This window comes from Melospiza melodia, chromosome 3 (genome assembly GCF_035770615.1).
Source record: "Melospiza melodia melodia isolate bMelMel2 chromosome 3, bMelMel2.pri, whole genome shotgun sequence".
NCBI classification, from domain to species: Eukaryota; Metazoa; Chordata; class Aves; order Passeriformes; family Passerellidae; genus Melospiza; species Melospiza melodia.
The window spans coordinates 41,090,238-41,115,430 of record NC_086196.1 but is presented as its reverse complement, the minus strand read 5'-3'; the positions used below and the strand labels follow the sequence as shown (position 1 = coordinate 41,115,430).

The 25,193-nt window shown below is 40.9% G+C and overlaps 1 protein-coding gene and 1 long non-coding RNA gene across 7 annotated transcripts in view; one reads left to right on the top strand and one right to left on the bottom strand.

Moving 5' to 3' along the window:
* Positions 1-25,193, top strand: part of ARFGEF3 (ARFGEF family member 3) — a 95,858-nt gene extending 70,665 nt beyond the window's left edge. For all 6 annotated transcript variants that reach the window (XM_063151458.1, XM_063151456.1, XM_063151461.1 and 3 more), the window contains 8 exons: positions 8,047-8,175; positions 8,706-8,882; positions 9,428-9,542; positions 10,302-10,404; positions 10,948-11,079; positions 13,245-13,375; positions 16,162-17,392; positions 18,080-25,193. In XM_063151458.1, the coding sequence (XP_063007528.1) occupies positions 8,047-8,175; positions 8,706-8,882; positions 9,428-9,542; positions 10,302-10,404; positions 10,948-11,079; positions 13,245-13,375; positions 16,162-17,392; positions 18,080-18,271 (2,210 nt within the window). In that variant the 3' untranslated portion in view covers positions 18,272-25,193. The remainder of the gene's footprint in view (positions 1-8,046; positions 8,176-8,705; positions 8,883-9,427; positions 9,543-10,301; positions 10,405-10,947; positions 11,080-13,244; positions 13,376-16,161; positions 17,393-18,079) is intronic.
* Positions 10,972-14,653, bottom strand: LOC134415722 (uncharacterized). The gene is made up of 3 exons (XR_010027109.1): positions 14,569-14,653; positions 14,055-14,120; positions 10,972-11,092 (listed from the first exon to the last, which is right to left on the bottom strand). It is a non-coding gene; the product is annotated as an uncharacterized LOC134415722 (long non-coding RNA).

Genomic DNA, 25,193 nt, shown 5'->3' with positions numbered 1-25,193 from the left:
GGGGCCAAGGTAATTTTGCTTCTTGCCATAGCCTTATAATTTGTTGTGTGACTAAATGATTCATTTTTTCCACTTGGACACTTGACTGGGGATGATATGGAGTATGGAGTTCCCAATACATGCCCAACTGGCAGCTAATTTGCTGTACAATTTTTGAAATGAAGTGTGGCCCTCTATCTGAAGATATTGTGGCTGGGACTCCAAAGCGTGGTATACTGTTATCTCTTGTACTTTAAAGAGGTACTTTAGTTACCTCTTGCACCTTGGCAGTCTGGAAGTAAAGGATTCCAGCCATTCTGAAAAGGTATCTGTCAGTACCAATAAATATCGATACCCCCTTCCCTGGGAAGTTCTGAAAAATCAGTTTGCCACTGTTGCCCAGGTCCATGGCCTCTTCCAATTTGTCCAAGTTTTGATTTGGGAATATTTTTGGGGTTAGTTTGGAGGCAAAAGACTATATTATTCGGTCACTTGAATAACTGTACCTTGTAAATTTCTGGCTACAATCCTATCTTTTAAATAATTATACAAAATGTCTATTCCCCAGTGGGTTTTCTGATGCTCCTCTTTTAATAGTGACCATAACAAATAGGAGAGGACTACAAATTTTCCTTTCCCTTCTTGTGTAATGGCCCGTCTTTCCTGATTGTATTTCCCATTCTCAGTCTCAATAAGTCTCTTGTCCTTCTTGTTATACTTTGGCTCACCTTCTAGAAAAATTTGTCCGTCTGGAGTTAAAGCTGAGCGGGGTACACTCCAGTTTCACTCGGATACGCTCAGAGCTCACTTTCTGGTGTGCCTTGATGTGCATGATAGCTACCTTCAGAGAGCTTTCCTTTTTTAAGCCTGACCTCCACAGGGGGTGCGTTCCCTGCCCTTCCTGATACACTAGAAGCCCAGGAAATACCTGATCCATTATTGTTAACCTTTTCTTCATCGTCAGTACTGGTCTTATTCATCGTTTCATTAATTGTAATATTAAACTCAACATTTCTACATACTGTTGGTCTTTAAGCTCCAAAATAACCTCCGCATTTTTAAATATGATTTTTATTTCTAGCTGCTCCAACAAATCCCTACCCAACAATGCCTTTGGAGTGCTGGCCATATCCAAAAATCTGTGAATTCCCTCTTGCTTTCCAAGTTTATATTTTAATGGTTTGCAAAAATATGCTTTTTCAGATTGGCCAGTTGCCCCCTTTACCATAACACAATTGTCTATCATAGGCATTAAAGCTTTATTTAACATCGAATATGTTTCTCCCATGTCTACCAAAAACTCCATTTTATTTCCTTTATTCCCTAGCTTGATTTTAACCAGAGGGTCTACTAGAGTGAGACCCTCTCATCTCCTTTCACCTGCACAACCACCCCTTCCCTTTTGGGGTTTCCTCTTCTTTGTTCATCACCTTCTCTCCATTCCAGACATTGGTTTTACCAGTGACCAATTTTCCTGCACACTGATCTTTCCCAAGCCGAGGCAGACCTTGTTTTGGTGGTCCTTGCCCATGTCTCCCTTTTCCTCCTTCTCTCACTGCTTCTACTAGTTTTCTCATCCCTTGTTTGTATCCTTCCTCTCCATTGCTAAAAACCCTCAATGCCTCTTCTAATAAGTTTTCTAAATTTCACCCCCTTGGCCCCTGGATCTTTTGAGGCTCATGCCTAATGTACCCTGTGGACTGTCTCAAAAACAAATTTGCTAACTGTTGTATCCTGTCCTGAGAATCAGGATCTAAAGATGTATAATGACGCATTGCCTTATGCAAGTGATCTAAAAATTCAGAAGGACTTTCAGAAGGATCTTGTTTCACTTTACATAGGGCCAGCGAGTTTATGGTTTTAGAGATTGCCCTCTCCATTCTTTTTATTATAAGGTCTTGATAATGTTCCAATTTTGCCAAATCTTCTGGTTTATTTGGATCCCATCATGGATCCTGGAGGAGAAAAAATTCCTTAACAGGAGGGGAAAAATTTCCTTAACATCAAGTTGTGCTGTTCTACAAGCATCCTCTACTAAATTCCCAGCTGTTTTCAAAGTTAACTCCCTCTCGTCTCAGTCAAAGCATCTAACAGTAATAGAATGTCAGCCCAATCTGGGTTGTGTTGTTTCATCATACATTTTAATTGTTTAGCCGTGCCTATTGGATCGCTCCAGTAGTTCTTGGCAAGCCTTTCCCATGCCTCTAAATCAATAGTAGAAAACAGGATTTTTACTTACATCCTCCTTCCTTCAGGTCCTATTGCCACCCATAAAGGTGCTTGTATTTTTTCTTTTGTTTATTTTCTGGTGGGGGATGCCATGGGACCATTTGGGGAGGGCTCCTCATCTTCACTGTCGCTATAATGTAATGGAGGATATAACACTAATAATGGTTTATGTGATTCAATAATAAGTGGAGGAGCAGAGAGCTGAGCTTGTTTCTTTAGTGCTTCCTTTACTTGCTTCCTAGTCTGAAATGCTGTGGGGCTATGTGGGGGAGAAGGAACTGGAGTTGGAATTAGGGTCGCCAGTCCTTCCAAGTCTGCATCCTCTCCTGATTGCTCTTGTCTTTTAGGAGGAGGCCTAAACAGGTCAGCTAATTTCTGTTCTTGTGCCTCCTTATGATAAACTTTGTAAGGATGGGTTCAATGTTGATTTATTGAACAACCACTGCAACATTGTTTGGGTTTCCCTCTATTTCCTCTATTTCTTCTCCAGGGCCAATACCAGGGGATCAGAGGAAGGTTTAATTCTACAATCTCTCTGCTGCTCAGGATGATTCTGGAGAGTAAAGAACATATCAGCATATGTTACTTCCTACCATTTCTGTTCCCTTCTTAAAAATAACATCAGCTGCAATAAAATGTCACAGTCTAAGGTTCCAGCCGGTGGCCATCTAACAACTTCTGGCCTATAAAGCGGTCACACCTGTTTACAAAATGGAATTAAATTCCTTTTATTTTCAGTTCCTCCATAGCCCACCAATTCTTTCCAGTGTGCCAAAATACAACCCAAGGGACTAGCCTTAGAAATTTCTTTACTCTGGTTAGTTCCCATTTTTCTTTTCCCAGTGCTTCTCTACTTTATGTAAACTCTGTGTCTTAATTTGAAAGTCTCAGTTTATAAAAATAGGCTGAGAACACTCAGTACTAATTAATTCTGCTGGCTTCCCTAAATTACCTGAAACCCCCTTCTTCAATGATTCAAAAACCTGTTATTTTCGTGGCCCTCACGACCAGTTGCCAGTATAATCTTTATAGCTCTCTGAGTGGCCTTTGTCTCCTGAGAATAACACGAATAACAAAGTGTCTGTCTCAGTCTCCTCCACCTAAATGTCTGTCTGTACCACAGCTCTTCACACTGAATGCAGCAGAAACAAACCCAGGGTTCACAAGGGCAGCGCTTCGGACAAGCAACCTCTACCAAACTCAATCTCCTCCAATTTCTATTTTTCTTCAAAGGACGTCTTGGCTACTTATTTCTCACTCTCTCTACCTAAACTTTGCATCACAAAATCTTGCAGTCTTTTCCCAGATTTCTTCTCACACAACCCAATCTTCAGGTACTAAGTGTGACTTCAGACACACCAACTTTAAAATCTCTGGTTCAAAATCAGCTCGATTAAGGCATTGTTTCCACTGATCCAGGGCACATTCACTTTACTGCCCTGCAGAATATCAGTAATATCATCCTACACAAATATTATATTGCAATAACCCCCCTGCACAATGCTGACCTCTAAATGAATCAGGGGCTGCAGGGAAATGTCCACAGAGGCAAACTATTCCATGCATCCCTTCATGAATTTCTAAACTCTCTACTGTAGGAAATTCCCAATCTAAAGACACTAAATTACCCCCAGAAGTCTTATATAATCCTTCTAGGTAAATCCTTCCCATTCATGTCTTCTATCTATTCCATGATTCACCGGAGTAAGAAATTCCCATGGATCAAGTCCGAACCACTGTGTGAGAGGGATTCCTTTAATTGTCCTAGCCATGGTTAAAACAGACAGGCCACATGTATACACACTTCACTGTTCACACTCACCACACCTCCTCTTTTCCCTTCTCAGGGGTAAGATGTACCAAAACTGCGCACAAACCTCAAAACCAGCACTCTACACAGGCTTCTCTAGCCCTAGGTCTCAGTTGACCTTCTGCCCATAAATTGTCCTTGTCTGCCCCTTGGCAGAAATAATAGCAGCCTTCTACACAAATTCCACACTGTAATTAATCTTACACAACATATTGCTCTCACTACAGGCAGGAATTCCACAAACACAACTCCATATCAGATATCAGAACTAAACCATGAGGGTTGTCCTCCCAACTCATTTTGCACTGTTCCTAATATTCTTCAAAAATATCTAAATTCTCAGGATGACCTTTTCCACAGACTAAATTCACTATCTCACATTCAGTATGTGCTCCCTCCCAGTTATAGTACTGTGGGAATTCTGATTCTGGGAAATATCTGGAGCACGCGGGTCTCCACCTGTAAAATATACAATGCCACCTTCTATGATATCTCTTGCAATGAAGAAGGACACAAGCCTAGTGCTACCCAGGTACCCAGTAGAAAATTGTCAGATTACTCAAAAAGCGAGGAGTTACTCCTGGTCGTCTCTACCTCCACAGATTTCTGATGTAATCCTCTGCTGGGGGTGACTCCCAATCAAAAGCTGAATAACAGTTCATTCAGCTTGAATATCTTCCCCTAAAAACACCCTTTCTTTCTATCCTGTGATTTATAACAGCCCAGTCTCCTCCTGTAGCCAAGAACTCGTCTGGTACAAGCCCAAGCAACTTAAAGAATGCCTCTCTGGACAGCTAAGCCCTTGGAGTTTGAGCCCAAGCTTTGCCAGCCCCTCTAACAATTTATTAAAAATAAACATCACAGTAAATACAAAAACCAAAACACCAGCTAAAAAAACCAACTAGTTGCTAGTATAACTTTTGACACAAGATAGCAGTGTTGTCTTAGAAATGAGCTAGTTACCAGCTCATTGCAACTATACCTTTTGACACAAGATAGTAGTATTACCTCAAAAATGCACAATATCCTTCAAAAGTAGTGACAACTATGGTTTCCAATAACGAGAATCAAAACTCACATATTTCATCAAACACACACACACACCCACACAGTCAAAAATAGCAGTAAATAAAAGAATAGCAGCAATACACAGGAATTTGCCCACTTCACCCCCAGAACTGCTAGCGGGTCCCCTCGACATGGCAAATTATCCTTTAGCCAGCGACCAAATCTTTCAATGCTTGCAAGCACTCCTATAGGCTTATGTTTCTCACAGGGCTTCCCCTGTGACTTACCAACTGCCCCCTGAGCCATGCGTACGTACAACTTAGAGACTAATTTCTACAATTATAAACATACCCTTTGTCTGTAATGCCAGCAGTTTTGTCTGTCCCCACAATGACCAGACAGGGAGCGGAGGTCTCTCCAGGAATATCCCAGTGGCTCCAGGAATATCCCAGTGGCACCTAGAGGCATCCACAGCCCGGCTTGGTCTCGCAGTAAATGGAGGAGTCCTGCTGCAGTTGCCAAAATGATGCACGGACAGAAGACTCTTCAGCTAATTAAAGTTGAAAAGTGGCATGTTTATTCAGCACACTGGGCACACTGGGAGGTAGTCCTCCAAAGATGTGTGGATTTCCAAAACTGTAGCTTCTCCATATATCTACAAAAGCTCTACATATTCATAAAGACATGCAGACACCTATACATATGCATCACCTGCCCCCGCTTGCTATTACAATGAGCTGAATGTTCATTACGGCTGCGCAGTCATCTTCTTGAATTGGGTCAGTGGGCTTTGAAATGGGTCAGTGGGCTTCAGAAGATGAAGTAAGAGGTCTTCCTCATGGTAAATTGTTCACCTTTATCTGGTTGCCAGGACTTTGTGACCTCTTGGTCGTGGTCCAAACTCTCTCTCCTTGGCCCAGTCATTGTTAGAAGCCAGGTGTATTTGTTGTTCCTACCCTTTTATAATACTTCATATGTTCTGTCATTTCTAAGAATACATCCAAGTCAAATACATGATACATTGTCTTCGCTTCAATTATCCCCATCTGATAATAATTACTCTTTTCCTAATCTCCTTGTTAAGCCCCTAATCAAAATACATGGCCTTCATCTTGCTAGCTACATTTCTAACTTAACCCCTTGCTTCACAGTCACTTCTGAATATGTGGACTATTCAGCTGTTCCAACTAGGCTACCTCTGTAAACAGTCAGCTGCAATCTGGCAGAAAGCAGGCTGACTCCGGTGCATTTCATTCATGTGCCTCACCAGACTGGCCCTTGATACCACCTTTATCTAGACTCTTCCTCCACATGGATTGTCCTGTTCCTGCTACCCTGGATAAAGGAGAGAAAAGTTGCTCTCTGAAACCAGAAAGTCACAAGCACTAGTTTTTCACGAAACAGCCGTTTACTTCTTCCTGTGCTGGGTTTGATTTGGTTTCTGTCTTTCAGGGGATTTTAGGATATTCACCTGGTAAGTAGGAGACCCAAGTCATTGAAGCCTCTGCTTTGAATCAGACTTGGAACTTGACCTGGGGTCTCCTCACCTCAGCTGCCTACTGTTCTGAAGTGACTCTGCCAGTCAGTCTCTTGCTGTAAACAGAAATACCACCCTGCAGCAAATAAACCTTTTGGTTCTTGTCAGAGCTATGCCCTGAGACTGTGACCCAGTTTGTTGTTTACATAGCAATGGTGTTAGAATGTTGCTAGGCAAACTGACTTTACAAAGACACAAGGCAGTCCTCACCTGGCACTCTAGTGCTCAAAGTCAGTAGCAGGATGAGGCAAAAATGTTTTAACCTACTTTGGCGTATTTGCACAATATTTTCATACTGTACTTGATTTCATGCTGGACTCTTCAGGAGGGTGTTTTAGAGATACTCAGTTCTCCCAGACTGGAAAACATCCATATTTCACTCTGACTCATTTATGCTGTTTCCTTATTCAAAAGGATCATTAAAGTCTGACTGACTCAAAACAGGGCACAACACTGTCCTCTGAAAGTGGTGTGAATAAATAAATCCTCAACCTAGTTACAAAGTAATAATTTCAGTGTTTTTTCCTTGTTTCTCAGGAAGATTCTTGCAGTCAGCAAGCTCAGTGAATCGTAAAAAAAGTTCCCTCCTGTATTGCTTTTAGAACATAATTAGCTAGCAAGCATCATTAAGATGCAGACTACATCAGCATAGCTACCACTGGCAGAGAACAGAAACTTATTAGTGAACCAAAGTAAAATCCATTTTAGCATAATAAACCCTTAGCCTTTTAAGGTGACTTAAGAGCATAATGTGTAAGATCCTTCTAGTTGTTCATGTAATCATGAGGAACTAGCAGATACTTGAGGGATCTGTGAAAAATTAAAGGGCAGCAATTCCTAACCATCTTCAAAATTTTATTGATTACTAGTTGTATCCTGTAATATTTTAGGGGATATCTGCTTGCCAGTGTAGATGAGAGCTCACCTGTATCCTATCTGCTCTTCTAGCAGTTCTCCAGCTCTGTGAACTCTTCAACATCTAAAGATGACATGTGAGGCAGCCTGACCATACCTCATGAGGCATTTTTACTCTTCAGTCCTGAGTACCAAATAAAGCCGGTTAAATTATGGCTAGTCTCCTCAGGAGTCCTACTTTAAAGCATAACCTAAAGAGTACAATCTATTCTGGGCAGCATTTGCAATGGTAATGAGATAAGGTTTTAGTCATGTATTTTTTTGGGATGTTTTACACAAGGTTAAAGAGACTGAGCTAGTAGGAATAGTAAAGTATGACCAGAACAAGGTGTGTATTGATGAGGAAGGATGGGACAAAACACAAACTTGATAAAAAGGGAGGGAAAAGGAAACCATCATTTCAAAAATGGCTACTGATCACAACCATTACATGGCAGCAGTAAACATGCAAGAACCATGATCTTTAAGTTACTTAATTTATTAATTTCCATAATTTCTGAGGGCAAATTTCACCTGTGTCAAGCAGTATCTTATTCATGGTTTTTAATCTTTCTTACTCTACTTGTAGGCCTTATTAATGTCTGGATTATTCTGCTGGAAGAACTAACAACTGCTATATCCAACTGTCCCCGTCAGCACCAGCCTCCTACTTTGGATCTGCTCTTTGAGTTGCTAAGGGACGTTGCCAAGACACCTGGTAATGAAAGGGTCTGATGAAATGTGAGCTAGTGGAGTCCTAACCAAACATTTTAGACTCCTTAGCCATTTCTGTAAAGTATGTTACTTGTGTTAAAGCTGCACAGAGACATTCTCTGCTAGAAGGGGATTTCCTCAGAGCTGATAAGTTGTTCCACTTAGTCCATCATTCTGTTGACTAAAGGCATCTTGTAAGAGTATATTGAATATATGCCTAAATTCATTGCGCAATAAAGAGGTGTGGTACTCTATCAATGTGCTAGCCACAGAAAATGTTTGCTTCTTGTCTAGCAAATGGAAGAGAAAATTACATAATCCTACAGATCTGCTGGAAAAGACTGCAGGTAAACAGTTGGCTAAATGTACCTCATAACTACATCCAAATTTTGCCACTCTCATCCCACAAAAAAGTTTCAGAACCTCTTTCCTTCAGCACTGCCCCAGGCTTCAGCTTGGAACAAGTTAGCAAATTTACTGAGCATGTAGGCTTTGTATGCAAGTACATACAACCATTGTTGTGTTTATTTTAAGGACCAGGATTTGGCATTTATGCAGTTGTACATCTTCTTCTTCCCACGATGTCTCTTTGGCTCCATCGCAGCCATGGTGACCACTCTTACTGGGATGTGGCATCTTCTAATTTCAAGCATGCCATTGGCCTTTCCAGTGAACTTGTAGTGGAGCACATTCAGAATTTCATACACTCAGGTATGTCATTGTAGTGTCATTTCTACTGTCATCAGTGACATGTTGCTGAATAGATACTTGAGGAGGTGGTTTCATTGCTTTTTTGGTTGCTTAAGCATAAATAGGAGGAGATATAAAAATTTCTGATTGGGATTTTTTTTTTCTTTATAGGGTTTAGAATTATGGGGAAAAAATTGTAAGACACTTATGGAAGTTATTTAGACCAGGCTCCTTCTCAGAGCAGGGCTATCTTCAAAATTAAAAGATCATAATCTTTAGTATATTCCCAAAAGAAGATGCAAAGACTTTGATCATAAGGAACTAGAATATCAGAAACAGGATGTAACATAATTTCTCCTGTACCACTTCAGTCCAGACATTTTGTATTGTTAACTTTAAAAGGATTGTTCTTCTTTCAGCTTGATGCAATGCATGTTTCAATAGCTGCATGAAAAGCATTTGGTTGCAAATTCTCTGAACAGCACTAAGTGTAGCGAGACTGTTTATCTCTAATTGTAATGAAAAGGCAATGATGTTAAAACCAGTCTGTGTTTTTTTCCTTATAGATATTGGTTATGAAAATATGATCAATACTATGTTGAAAGATCTTTTCAAGTTACTGGTAGCCTGTGTAGCAGAACCAACAGAAATTATTTCCAGAGTTGGCTGCTCCTGTATCAGGTAACCCAACCTGTTCACTCTTAGCACATTCAAAAAAGATGTCTATGTCTTTGAAGAACTTGTGGACTGATAAGTTGGTTAACATCTCAAAAGAAGTCTACAATATGTCTTGGGTCTTTTTACTGGAATAATGGATTTTAAACTTATTAACCTTTTTTTTCAGTGTGCTTCAGAACCTGTGATTTTGGACATTAGTATGTGTATGATTCTCAAAAAAAGCACTTGCACATTACTTATATATAGTTAGTCAATAATTGATCCTTAAGGAAAAAGGTCTTCTCTTGGCATTCACAGGTCTTTAGAGGTAATTAGCACCTTTCTCAGTCTTCAAGTTATTACAGTCATAATCAAAATAAGCACTGCATTTATACAGTTACATAGTGAGTGGTTCTTGTGGCAAGATGTCTACTTAAAGAGGAAAAACAAAGGAGAAAGAAAAGTCAAAACTATAGTGTAATTACAAAAATAGGTCAGGATAACAACTGAGGAGATTGGATAACATTAGCTAGCTACTGAGTAAGCCTTTTGTTCTGTTTTTATAGATTCATAGAATGGTTTGGGTTGGAAGGCACCTTAAAGATCACTTAGTTTCAACTCTCCTGCCATGGACAGAGAACTTTCCACTAGACCAAGTTGCTCAAAGCCCCATCCAGCTTAGCTTTGGACACTTCCAAAGGGGATTTTCAACCTTCTCCCTTTAGGAGTGAGAATTGTCTAGTTCCTTCTTGAACGTGGTAGCATTTTCCTGTGTCCTTGCAGGTATGTGTTGGTGACAGCAGGGCCTGTTTTTACTGAAGAGATGTGGAGGCTTGCATGTTGTGCCTTGCAGGATGCATTCTCTGCCACTCTGGAGCCAGTAAAGGTAAAACTGCCATTTTGCTGTCAGTCAAAGTGTAATCATACAGTGGATGCAGTAACTTTTGACAGTTGATAATTTTTCAACTCCCAATTTAACATGTTGGATCAACAGTGCAGGTTGAAATCAGTTTTTCTAAATGTATACAGACCACACTAGTAGCTTTCAGTTCAGACTTATTTTAAATTGGCTTGCCAGTATGAAATCAGAAGAGTTTAATAGGTGAAAATTTCCCTTTTGATCAATTTCTTCCTCTGGATTTACAAAAACTGGGTCGAAGACAATGTTGTTTTGCTGTAGCTGCATGCTCCATGTACACTAATTTTCAATTCACTGTCTGTTTTGTAAGCAAAAAATCCTGTGAGGTCTTTGCAGACCAGCATCCATAAAAAGCTGCCTTTACATTGGATCTATTCATTCTGGATGGCAGGTGACCAGCTGGTGGGATGGCAAAGGTCACTGAATTTTGTATTTCACACAAACGGCTGGACATGGCTACAGTCATTTGTTTACTGCACAGTGAAATTCTGATGTTGTGTCTCTCTGTAGAACCTGTTGGGCTATTTCCACAGTGGTACTGAAAGCTTCAGTGGAGATGCCTGTGAAGTGAAGGTGGCAGCCCCCTCCCTCTCACCAAGCGCTGAGGCTGAGTACTGGAGGATCAGAGCCATGGCACAGCAGGTACTCACAGATGCTAAAAGGGAAGTCAGAAAACCTTTTAAACTTGGAGTTTTCTTTATGAAGGTGTGTTTTTTACACCATCTTCCTTAAAAACCGTACAGGCAAAGACTTTCTCATCACCAGGCTAATATCAATTGTCTGGTAGTAGGATTCAGAAAAATTAACAAAAACTAGGAAAAAACCCACAGAAAACATCAGAACTGTCACCCTGTAGACAAGAATTTGAAATGCCTAGGATGGGAAAAATGCATGGGTATCTAGAGAAGATTGACAATGATCCTACTGTGTAATGTAATTTTAAAAATTGCCAGGATACATTAGTGGAGGTGTTTCTGATAGAGAAAGGGAAATAGTAGCATCACTGTGAATCCTCATCAAGAATGTCACATAGATTTCTGAATACTCTGTTAAGGAATGATAAATTCAAAGGACAAAAATTGCACTAGAACAGAGATGGTGATATGAAAATAGGAAAACAAAATTTGATTAACTTATCCAAGCATTTTTCTCTATAAATACCTAGGTATTTATAGGCAAAGAAGAAAAAGGGTTACTGGGAACTAGAGGATAATGCTGACATTTAACAAATGATTCACTAACTCCTAATCAGAATCAGCAGAGCAAACTTGGAACCTTCTTAGGGTTCTTTTTACTACAATGAAGGTTATTCATTCTATGAAAGTGGTTACATGAAAAAGTTCTTTGAAATACAGCAGACTGAACCTAATGACCTGCAGGATACCATAAAACTGTAAATGCCATATGACAGTTTCAGCCTGGGAAAGCAGATAGATTAAAACAGCCAGCAGATGTTTGGTGTCAATTTCTGACTTGATAAATCATACTATAATGCTGCTTGAGAATCTGAGACACACAGACCAGGACTGGTGATCACAAATAATGTGGTAGTGGCAGACATTGTTTGAATAGAAAATGTGTTTTAAATTAAGTTTTAAAGATGCAGAACTCAAGAAAGCAGGCAAATGTACATTAATACTTTTCTTGTAGACACTATCAGTGGCACTCCCTGAGTCCTCCGCAGTGAGGATTTGCTACAACTATGAAGCTACAAAACAAAGCCACAGCAATTGAGAGTTGTTTCCCTTTTTCCCACTGAACTGAGTTTGGTTGGGATGGAGTTAATTTTCTTCCTAGTAGTTGGTACAGTGCTGTGATTTGAATTTAGTATGAGAATAATGTTGATAACACACTGGTGTTCTAGTTGTTGCTGAATAGTGCTTGCACTAGGTCAAGGACCATTCAGTTTTCCATCCTCTGCCAGGAAGGAGGGACATGAGAAGCCTGGGGGGGAGCATGGCCAGGACAGCTGTGGAGACTGGCCAGAGGGATATCCCATACCAAAGAGTGTCATGCTCAGTATGTAAATGAGGGGAGTTGTCTGGCAGGGGCAGCTCAGGGACAGGCTGGGCATCAGTCATTAGGTGATGGGCAACTGTACTGTACAAGTTTTATTTCCCTCTCTTTTTTTTTTCTCTCTTTTTTTTTTTTTTTTTGTTGCCCTTTTTGTAGTGGTGGTTGTTGATACTACTGTATTTTATTTAAATTATTAAACCACTCTTACATCAACACATGAGGTTTATCTTTTTTTCCCTGATTCCCCTCCCCATCCTTGAGAGGGATGGGGTGTGGGGAGTGGTAAGTTCGTGGCTGCTTGGTATTTAGTTGCTGTCTAAATCACAGCACACAGATTGCAGTTAAATCACAGCACATCCCCAAAGGATTGCATATTAGGTGTCTGTTGTGTCTTCATGGTTGAAAATAATCCTTCCAACAACCAACCTTTCTAGGTGCAGCTGGCTAACTGTGCAAGCAGATCCTTGTCTCTGCTGTGCGTGGTGCTTTCAGATAGAAGTATACAGACAGCAGAAGGCTTGATTTGGCATTTGGTGTTATGCCTTAAACAAATTCAAAGAAAAATATGCCTGTCCTTTGCCCTGCATCCCGCTGGATGTCTGGAGGCAGCCCCTTGCTGTTTTACCAAAGCAGCATACTCCAGGAAAGGTCTGCCTGGGGGGATACCTTGCATTCTCTCTATCACTGTAAAATAATTCAGAATGACAGATATTTCACATTGCAGGAAACCCTATTCCCAGGCCCACTGCAAGTGCTAAACTGATTGTTTTATGCAACTTGTTGCTTTCTAGGTCTTCATGCTGGAGACTCAATGCTCCCCAAAAACCCCGAGCAACAAGGAAGGGTTTGAACATGCCCAGTCGTGTGTGCTCATCATTGACCTGCCACCAGATAAGAAACCAAATGGGCATAACCAGAGAAGGTAAAATATCTTCCAAGGAAGACACTGTGTCACTTAAAGCAAGATAAAAGTATTGCTGAATAGGAAGAGATGTGAACTGAGCCTGGTAAATCATACCCCTCCCCATAGGGTTCATCAACAAAAATGAATACACTGATCAAATTAGGTTTTGTGGCACTGTTGTGGTTTTAGTGACAGCTAGCAAATGCAATGTCTGCTTCACTAAGGGTCTGTTAAATTCAGTATTACTTGGTTGAGAAGGTAGAAAAAGGTAATGGATGAACTGGGGCATTATAAACTGAAGAGACCACATCCAAAACTGCAAAGCTGTCAACACTGAGCTAGGGAGCGTTGTTTTTGCTTGGCACATTATTTTTGTGGAAGTCTTTCTGTTGTGTTACCACCTGAGAAACTCTTCTGTTTGCACTACAGTCTGATCCTGTGAAAGAATATTTCCTTTTGCTTGCACGTGGTTGTTTAAACAACTGCTGTACCATCATTTGGACCAAGAATCAGAATTCTGCATTCAGGGTTTGTGTTTGTATTGCAAGGCATATAATGGCATGACATTTTCTTTTATGAGATACTGAGCATGGTTTTATACCATTCAAATCTAAACTACTGCTTGCAACAAGGAGCCAGAATGTGATGGTCCTTCTTTGGAGGGACAGGAAGAAAGACCATGCAAGATGTCTCTTACACTTCTGTACAGAAGTTTTCCCCCGAGAGCAGGTGCTCTGTTGCCTCAGCATCAGAGAACAGGCCCCTGCACAGAGACAAAGAAAGGTTAAGGTCATAGGTTAAACCATTCCTTTATAGGGGGAAATATCTGCTCCATCCAAAGGCTAGCAGGTCATTCTTCTTGTTACCATGAATGCAAAGCAAGACTGGAATATTCAACTCTCATAGCACCTAAGGCCATGCAATCTAACAGGCTGTGTTTGTAAGGGCAGCGAGGGTCTTGCTTGTCTTTAAACAAATAAACAAAGCTTGCAATTAACGCAAACTCTGAATGCTCTCACACTGTGCTTTGTCCAGCCAATGCTAAAGGTGTATATGCCCATAGCCAAGTGTTGTCCCAGCAATGCTCATCACCAAAACACAGCTCACAAGTTGACTGTGCCACTATTTTCATATTATTTGCTACAGCAGTGCAGTAATATGGCAATCATGCATGATAGTAAATGTGGCCTTTCCAAAAGTTTTACTGTAACCTTAGCAGGGTTTCACTTCTCCCTTTTGGTTTTGTTTCCTTAATGCTGCATCGTTTCACAGGAAGCTGGGGTAAGGGAGCTTTTCTTCTTCCTGAAAAATAATAATAGATTTCAGTTTGAGACTTTGGACAGAGTAAGAAAATACTATCCTTAACCAGCTTTGCCATTGTGTTTTCTCTACCAGTTTCTTTTGGGATTGAGCAGTACTTTATACTGTCCTTGTAAATTGCTTTTTTGGCTATTACAAGGAAAGCAGATCTCCTTCATTCCTGACCCTGCTTTTGGAACAGGATTAGTTGCTTGAAATCACTGCAAGCTCTCATTTGACTTTATACATGCTCTTAAGAGCTTTTTTGAGTCAGAGCCTCTAATGATTTTTACATCAGAAAACTACTTCCCCATAAAGAGCTCAACTGTATGTGCTAATCATTAACATTTTATCACTGACAAGTAATAAGACTACTAAATTTTACTGATGTATCAGCTGTGTCATGGTAGGCAAAGTGACACAGGGAACGTAACTGAATAACAGCTTTGCCTGAACTTTTTAAAAAAATGTTGTATTCTGAAAATTGGGTTTTAATAGGATTTCCCAAAAAAAAAAAAAAAAGGCTTTTTGTCCTTTTTGTCTAGGTGTTCCCAAACACTTTTGAAAGTTGTTCAATGAAAGCAGAATAATTTTTGCAACAAAAAATGTCAAAGGTCTACAACTGAACTTCTCACGTTACATGAAGATTTGCTTTGAATTGATCTAAAACTTCAGTATTGCAAGCAAACTCTTCCTTACTTGATAGCTGTGCTAATTAAAACTTGACCCATCACATCAAACCAAGTATTATTATGTGCATCAGCTTCATTTAGAACATTGTCCTGTAATCTTACATAAAGACCTTTTTTAAATACTTTAGGTTAGGTTTGATAACAGACCTTAAGATGGGTTTATAATTTGAAATCCATGAGATACCAAACAACAATCCTGTCTTTTTTTCCAAGCCTTGCTTGCCTGTAAGCCTCTCAGTGTTATTTACTGGTGAAAGACCTGAAAACTTTGGTCAGAGGCATTTACCATTGCTGTGTCCCCTGTGCAAATCAAACATCAGTGAGGGCTAAAACTACTCCCAGCATCTCTCTAACAGGAGCACAGCTAAGAATCACCCAATATTATAAGTGAGGAACAGGGTTAGGAATAGGTATGTCCATGCTAGGCTCTCAGTGTTCAAGTTGAAGTCTTAAGAGCAAGCAATGAAATGTGCCTTCAGCCAGACTTCAGCTTCTTTGCATGCTGCATTGCACTGCTGGTGTTTCTGTACATGTTTCTTTATTAGTTGAATACCTCTTCATGGTTTATTTTTAAGAAGTACTCCTGGGCATTAGTGGAAATGGAAACTGACTAGTAAACTAGTTTTGGCCCCAATTTTTCATGGCAAAATAAAGATTATCTGACATGTTGGTAGGAGAATAATTTGTGTGTTAATAAATTCCTCAGATACAGCAGGCTGAAATATCTTAGTGTGCTTTTATTCTTAGTACAAGCACAATGCACCATTTTAATATTCTGTGATTTTTTTTTCCTTCCATGCTTGGTTTACCAAGTATTCCTTTCAGGACAATAGTAGTGAGCTTGCTGTCCCACCAAGTACTGCTCCAGAATTTATATGACATCTTACTGGAAGAATTTGTGAAAGGACCTTCTAACTTGGAGGAGAAAATGGCAATACAAGTACCAGAAAACAAGTTGGCTGGTTTTCTCAGGTACATCTCCATGCAAAACCTGGCTGTCATCTTTGACTTACTCCTGGACTCCTACAGAACAGCCAGAGAGTTTGACACCAGACCTGGGCTGAAGTGTTTGTTGAAAAAAGTGTCTGGCATTGGTGGAGCTGCCAACTTGTATCGCCAGTCAGCAATGAGCTTCAACATCTACTTCCATGCCTTGGTTTGCGCAATCCTGACAAACCAGGAGAACATCACTGCAGAGCAAGTGAAAAAGATCCTCTTTGAAGATGATGAGAGAAGCACAGACTCCTCACAGCAGTGTTCTTCAGAAGATGAAGACATTTTTGAAGAAACTGCCCAGGTCAGTCCCCCACGAGGGAAGGAGAAGAGGCAGTGGAGGGCTCGAATCCCATCTTTGAGCGTCCAGCCAGTCAGCAACGCAGACTGGGGCTGGCTGATCAAGAGGCTTCACAAGCTCTGCATGGAGCTGTGCAACAACTACATCCAAATGCATCTGGACCTGGAGAACAATGTAGAGGAGCCTCCAGTGTTCAAAGGTGACTCTTTCTTCATTTTACCATCTTTTCACTCAGAAACCTCCACCCCATCAACTGGAGGGCTGTCTGGAAAGGACACACCATCAGAAGATGACCGAAGTCAAATCAGGGACCAGCTGGGAGACAGCTTGACACCTCGAGGAGGGAGTGGAGAAATATTGCTGCTACCCCCACCCCTGAGTCCTAAACCAGAAAAAAAAGAGCAAACCAAGAAAAAAGAATGGTGGGAAAGTGCTGGTAACAAAATCTACACCATAGCCACTGACAAAACCATCTCCAAGTTTATGACAGAATACAAGAAGAGAAAGCAGCAACAGGCCATGACATCCTTCACCAAAGAGGTCAAAGTGGAAAAGAAAGGGGAACTCCTGGGTTCAAGAGGGCCAGACTCACCTGTGCTCCAGCGGCCTCAACATCTTCTAGATCAAGGTCAAATGAGGCATTCATTCAGTGCTGGTCCAGAGATCCTGAGACAAGAGAAGAGACCCCGTTCAGGGTCCACAGTCAGCTCCCTGAATATATCTATTAGGGATGCAGAGGCCCAGATACAGGTAGGACATTCTTGTAGAAGGCTAATAATAATAGCAATATATAAAAACATTTACGTTATCATATTTTTGTTAAATATTGTATTATATAGTGAAGTCCTTATGATGAGGACTGAATCTTTAGGAGCTGGAATTAATAAAAACCTGATTCTGCCCTGTTAAAATAAAGTCAGTTTTCAGGGAGGTGTCATCAGGCATATACTAACTCAGCTGTCGAGAGCGCTTCTATGACTGGGGCCAAAGCTACCCTTAATCCTGAGAACTGACAACCTACAGCAAACTCATTGCTTACTGCTATGGGCTGTAGCCCACTGAAGGCTTTTGAAAATGCTATGCTGCTTGACACATTGCTTTTGTACTTAAGAATGGGATTTTTTGTTAATTCCAGAGAAAAATGGGTTCTTTTGCTAAACAAAAGCTTGTTGTTTGCATGTCCAAGTGAACAAATCAGTGAAAGCATCAAACTTGACAGGTTTTGCTCAGTGTGGGACAAAAAAAGGAAAGGGTGAGCATGATACCTGCAATACAAAGTCAAGTGATTTTGGAACATAAAATGAATATGCTGGCATTACTCAGTCTGCTCCATGAGGCTGCAGCCACCATACACCTTATTTTCTGCCTCAACCACTGGGCTCAACTATTTAGAAAGGTCTTCTAAAGAGGTTTCTTTTAAATCCAATTTCTTCATAGGCATGGACCAACATGGTGCTGACAGTTCTCAACCAGATTCAGGCTCTGCCAGACCAGACTTTCACAGCCCTGCAGCCAGCAGTGTTTCCCTGTATCAGCCAGCTGACTTGCCACGTGACAGACATCCGTGTCCGCCAGGCAGTGCGGGAGTGGCTGGGAAGAGTGGGCCGAGTTTACGATATCATCATTTAAACCAAGCTGTGCTCATTGCAAAGGGCAGAGGACATGCAAGGTATACAAGCAAAGAAGTAATTGGGGTTAATTAATTGCCTATTTGTTGGTGAGAAATTAAGGAACAATGAGCTTGTCAATTTATATTGTCTGTCCACCTGAGATTGTGTGTCCCTCACTCACACTAGCAAAGGAGGCAAAGCATGAGTCTGTTGAGAGGATCTGGCATGGCCCCAGAACCCAGAACCTGTCTGTAAATCAGGCTCCTACCAGAAGAGGTGCATTTCATTGCCTTTATTTTAATTCAAATTTGTGGCAGTGGGAGCCACCAGAAACTGCAGCAGAACTTCCACACTTGAAGTTAGCTGTGAGTGCAACTGTCATGGGGGTGTCAAACCAGGTCAGTAAACCTATTTAACTTAGAAAATAAATAAACAAATCCAATTCAGTGAAAAGGTGAGGGCTATAGGACAAGTAAGAAGGTGACATTTTTTAGGGTAACATCTTCCCTTCAAAAATTGGCATGAGGAAGGATAAAGATTATTGAAGTAACCAAATGTGTTGCTCACTAGAGAAAGTGGAAATTTATTTTGCTCCAAGAGGAGCCTTTGTAGTCACATTTGGAGTAGCTAAAGAATCCCAGGTCTAAAATGGGTGAACCAAGCACAGACTATTGATCCTTTCATTGCTCTTATGGAGTATTGCTCAAAGAGAAATGGCACAAACTGCCCTCTCTGCAACACCACACTGGCTGCCTCTTCACCTATGCCTACAGCTGAGCATTTTGCCACACGTCTAATTCCCTCTAAGGGCAAAAGGAAAGTTTGTTTTGCTCTTCCCTGTGAAGCTGTGGGGAAGACACACCACAGCAAATACCAGCATGTGCCAGTATCCACCATTCAACTAAGCAGAGTAAAATGTCCAGTTTAAACACCACTGCAGCTGTTATTCTACTGAAATTTTTGTTTGTTTATGTTGAGCTGCTGTAGCCAGGAACGCCCTTATCACCTTGGTTAAATGTCACTCTACTTGGAGCTGAAGCAAGATGGAAAATGGTATGAAAGGGAGGTATATTTCCTGTTTCTCTCTCATTTCTTGTCTGCTGCTGTAAATAGAAAAGGACAGATCCTCATGGAGGTACATCCCCCCTCCATGCAGCACTCCTATTGGGACTATTACAATTTGCTGTTATTAGTAAGAGGGAGGAGAAGGGGGAGGATTGACTATTGTGTTGTCAAATGCAGATGTGATGCTTTTCACACTATACAGAGCAAGAGTTACCTTGCTGCACAAGTTATGTCACAGCCCCTGGGACATTTAATCTCATACTCCCATGCTATATCATTTGTTGATAACTTGTTGAAAATGAGTTGATTTTAATTTTGGGTGACCCCTTAATGCTGTTCTCCCAAGGCTTTTAAAATGTGCATGCCAACTAAATATACAGCTTCAGTCCCTGCTCCAAAGCATCCTAAGAATGTAATCTCTTTATGTAAGGCCTGGATTTTGCAAAACTAACTGCTTTTAGCATCTTAAACCTGGAAAAACAGAGGGAGCCAAGAAGCTCCACTGAACAGCCATCTCCCAAGCTGCTTTGTTTACAAAGAGTCTGACACTATCCTCCTGCCTTTTCCCTCCATTGCCTTCTTCCCATTTGTCACCTGCTGGTCTTGTGCAGGGAGTATTTGTCCCATTACTTTCTGTAGTGCCAGTCAGGCTGTCTCTCTTGCTTTAAAAATTTCCTTTTGCTAAATTGTTTAAAGGACATTAAAATTCTGTAAAAACACCTCTTTTCTACCACCTAAACTAACTGTATTAATTACTAATTTAACAATGTTTTCAATTGTCAATTTTCCCCCAACAGTTTTAATAGTTCCTCAGGGACAGGTTGGATTTTGCTTTGGTATTTGGGAGAGCAGTAGCACAGTTTGATTTCTGTTGCCATGTCTTTCTTATGCATCTTTAGGTAGAGTAAAAGTTGGTTACATTTTTTGTTAAAGTTTTTATTTGGCATCTATACAGAGCTGCTTTTAAAGCAGTACATTAATTAGGCAACAACAGAAATCAGAATAATAAACCATATTCAAAGCAGCCAACTCTGATGGTTTTAATTAAAAATGCATTGAATGGATGCAGATCCTTGCTGTACTGAAACCAAAGCAAATTCCTAAATTATGTAGGGGAAATAAAATTGATAGCAGTACCAGTGAAATCATTCAGGACTACAGAAGAGGTCCCAGAATCTAAGAAACACCATGGTTGCATTGTGGTTGCAATACAAAATCCTTCTGTAAATCAGTAAAAAAAACTTTAGGGGTGCCAATACCATTACCACCACTTCCCTCAAGCTCATGAACACAGTATAACCTAGTGTTACCTGATTAGCCACCATCTTGGCCTAAAATGTGATTTCCTTTTAACTATTTACATTACAAATACCACATTGGAAAATGAGGACAAGTAAATTTGCTGTGTTGCTGTTGGCCTGTTTTGAGCTTTGTCCTTCAAATTATGCACTAAGTGCCCATTGTCACCCTCAGTGCCTCTGCTCATTAAGACCCCTCCCTAAAAGGTCATAAGTAACTTTGAATAATTCCAGAAATGTAATTTAGAAGGAGGGGAGAAGGAATATTTGATGCAGCAATTATTTACAGAGCAAGTTACAGAGCAAAGTTCAGCATGTGCTGCTCTTCCTTTTCCTTGTGTGTATAAAATGCTAGCCTGGAGAGGGAAGCAGCCCATGGCCACTTCAGTAACCACAACCATGAGAGGTAGAAGCTAAAGCTTTCTGATGCGCCTTCAAAACATAAAGAAATAAAAAATATTAGTTGGTTCATCAGATTCTCAGCAATTTTTCTGCTAGTTTAGCTGTAGACATCAGTAATCCCCAAAGAAGTAGAATAATAAACGTGTGATGTCACCATTTCATAGGTCCTGTGTGGCCTTTTTCATGGCTCATGACTGCCAGCATGATGCCTTCAGACCTCATAAAGCAAGTCTTTAGCCCAAAGGAGAAGTCTGCCAGAACAGTCCCAGGAAAGGGGGGCTTGCATCAGCCTGTCCTAAGCTTCAGAAGGGGAATTCCCTACACTGCACACCCCAATCGTGTCCATGCTACAGTGGCTTCTCTGCTTTCTGTTTGTGAGTAGGGAAGCACCTCAGTCAGCAGCAGTAGTAGTGCTGGTATCCATGTGTGTATCCCATTGAAATCCTTACTGTTAGCTCTATAACCTCGCATGGCAGAGTATTGGCAGCTTTACTGTTGAGCCAAACACTTCAACACTGAGCAAACCACTCTCTCTGCACTACAGCCTGAGCTTGCTCTTTCTCTTTGCCTTGGTTAATGACCACATTCTTCTCTTTTCTTGCCCTTGCTTTTTTTGGTCACATAAATTTCTATAGGAGTTGAGTTTGTGTTGTTTTGTTGGGTTTTTTTTTTTGAACTGGCCAGTTGTTTTAAAAAATGATTGCCCAGTAAATTTTGCTCAACTGAAATGCTTTAAAAAAGATGTGGTAGTTTGACATCCTTCTCAGGTACCAGAGCTGCACCTCTGCTGCCTTTGCCTAATTCACACTGCCCTCCTCAGGGCCACCCCAGCCAGCAGAGGCAAGGACATCTCATTTTAAAATCTCGTAGGCAGTTGCTAACAGAGAAAGTTGCTGCTGCCCAGCATCAACTACCTTTAAGCACATGAAATAGCTCATCACTGTGCAAATATTTAAAGTTGAGAAAAGCAGAGCACTCATCAGGAGAGCAATCCTTTTCCTACAGAACAGGGGCAGGGTCTGACCCCAGCTTACATGGTCTCAGGTCGTTGCATATGTTTGCACTTCATTCTGCACTGTGAACATATGCAGTCATGTGAGATGATTGACATGTATATGTACAGATACCTGTGGCTCCAATCACTGCCATATTCTGGGCATCCAGCATATTTTCAGAGAGCTATCCACATTAGTAACATGCTTATCTGCTGTGCATTTGTGTCACACCAGCAATGGTTAACACAGTTATTCTGGTACCTTTTCTGAGCATTCAGCAGCCATTGAATTACCACCACTGTCTCTTGGTTAACATGCCTTCATGCCTTTAGGATGTTAAAATAGAGATATAATACTTTCCTAGGTATAAACACTTATTTGAGAACAGCTGACTTAATTTACTATATAGAAATAATTATTAGAAAAAGATTTAGACAGACCTGGGAAATACTTTACTTGTACAACTCCCAGCACAGGCAACACAGCTTTTGCCTCATCACTGATGAAAAATTTACGTCATCTGCACTGTGGCTTGCTCATGTCAAGGCCAAGCACAGTTTATACCTGTGACTTGTAAGGTGCTTTCCCTCTCAGTTTGAGCTTCAAGTTTTGTTTAAAATTTAAACCTTTATGTAAAATTCACTGACAAATCCTCACTCACCAAAGATAAAACCCCCACCTCTAAGTACCATGTGCAGTTTTCACCTGTACTTGATATAGCAGCATCTCAGTGTTGGTATCAGCCCTGCAGAGCCCAGCACAGCACTGGCATGAAACCCAGTGGCAAACAAGTTAGAAAGTAGAGTCCAGCTAGAGTTCATGTTCTGCCTCCACTTTGTACCTTTTTCCACAGTTTGGGCCCACACTCAAAGTGCCAAGGCTGTCAAAATCTATGGAAGTTAAGTAGCTAGGGAGCTTAAATACTTAGGACTCAGTCCTTGAATTCTTCAGTCCCTACATACGGGTTCACAAGTTCTCAGGAAAGGGGAAGCCTGTAAAGTTTTTTGTGTCACCCTCTCTGCTGCTGTCCTCCATACACCTCCTGCTTGAAAATTCTACAGGAACCAGCACACAGTCCCACACAGCCCCATACTGCAAAACTAGAACCCTCACTTTTGCACAGATCCAGTAAGCCAAAGTGGTTTATTTTTCACCTAGCTCATCTGTATAGAAGCCTGTTGAGAAATTGTGTGTGTGGTTTGGCTGTTGTCACCTTCAGCAATCCATTCTAGAAGTAAATGCCATTTCTCAGTGCTAAATTGTTTTCAATTTACAAAAGAAGTGAAGTGCTTCCTTCTCCCCCCTCCTCATCTTTATACTAAGGTATGTCTAAGGTGTCTAAGCAGGCTATTTATTCATTACTCCAGTCACAGTAATTTATGGGAAGACCTTTGTGCAGGTATATGACATTAAATAGTTTTTTTTCAGTTGCTGATCATTCCACAATTGTTAAAGAAGTAAGATGATACCATCAATTTACCAAAAGAAGTTTATCTTCTTTTAGTGTAAAGGACCAATTTACCATTGCACAGAAGCACAAATGTTGGATTTTATGCAATGTAGATAAAAGCATGTGGCAGCTAGTGATCCCTCTTCACTGAGCCTCCCTAATTTTAGCGGGGTTTCTATAGGGATATCACCAAAGGGTCTCAGCAGCCCTCACCAGCAACATGCCTGGGACTCCAGAAGTTGTACAACTGCAAGAAAGAAGTCATTTCCACTAATTCCCCTCAGAACACATACTTTAATGTGACACTGATATGATACTAAGCAAACAGTTTTGGCCAAACATTTAAAAAGCCAGCAGTGCTGGCTTTTTAAAAAGAAAAAATGAAAACACACATGGCCTAAGTGTGCATCAGTCTTTTCACTTAGTGCTCAGAGGTCTCCAAGCTGAAAACTAAAAGCAGAGGGAAGAAGAAATGCCCTAATTCTGTGGATATTAGTGGAGCTATTCTGTATGATCCTGGATTAATGCAATAATGAGCTTGCCTGTGGAACCAGATCCCTCAAATTCCAATTTTTGGCAAAATCACAAGTTGAGGTTTGCATAGTCTACACTGCCACATTGAATCAGGGAGCTGAGTTTATGGAAAGCATTTTTGGTTAAGAAACATGGCAACAGGATCTATTCAATCCTTTTTCCCCAACATCCCACTTTTCAAAAGGTAGTTTATGTACTTTGATAAATTTTGTCGGACTCCCATGGAGATCAGAGCCCTGTGTCCATGCATTTGGTCCATCTGGGCTGTGGTGAAGTGCCACGGTTCCACAAGCAGCACGCTGCAGTGAGAGAGCTGAGCTGGCAGACAGGCACAGGTGCACAGGTTCAAGCAAGGGACAAATATCTCCTCCACAATCAGGCTGTGACCCCTGAGCCCCCCACTCTGCAGAGGAGAACAGGACTCGATACCAAAGGGAGAACAGCGGGAAGGGCAGAGCACAGTGGTGACAGAGCCCTGTAGTGCATGCTGTTTGCTAGAGCAGATGGGAGCAAGGGATTGAAGGTGTGCAATGACAACAGCAAGGACCTTCTTTCAGTTCCCCCCACTTCCTCTTCTCTGCCTCTTTCCGTTCCCCCAACTTTTGTCATTTTTGTGAGACTGCAAACAAACTTCTATGGGCCCTTCAACCAGAACTGAAAGCAAGCCAAAGGGAGTGGACACTCCGTTTCACCAAAGATCTAAGTCTTTTCTGTTTGAAAATTAAAAAAAAAAATCAAATTCTATTTCCATTATGATGGCTGCCAGAGGAAGCATTTTACCACAAAACACGTTCCCAGGACTTAATCTCTCTAGCTGTATATTCAGGAGGAGCCAACAGTACTTCTTAAGAAAGACTTGTCAAATTACCTTGTCAAACAAGTGCTTACATTGGGTTTACCTTCTGCTGAGTTCATACCTATCTGCAATTCCTTGGTCTCATCCATGTTTCCTCCCTCTACCTTTCTGCTCTTCTGCAGAAGAACACTTCCCCATGTCCACCGTGTCCTGTTGTGCCGCTAGCTTTGTATGGTCCTTGGGTGTCCAGTGGTTGGGCAGTCACTGTCAGCTGGCTTGCAAATTGTATTTTGCGTATATTTTATTCTGACTGAATTCTGAAATGGAAATATTTTACAACAAAAAGTATAAACTATTTATGTTGCTTGTGTTGTAGAATAAAGATGCAAATGCAAAATAAA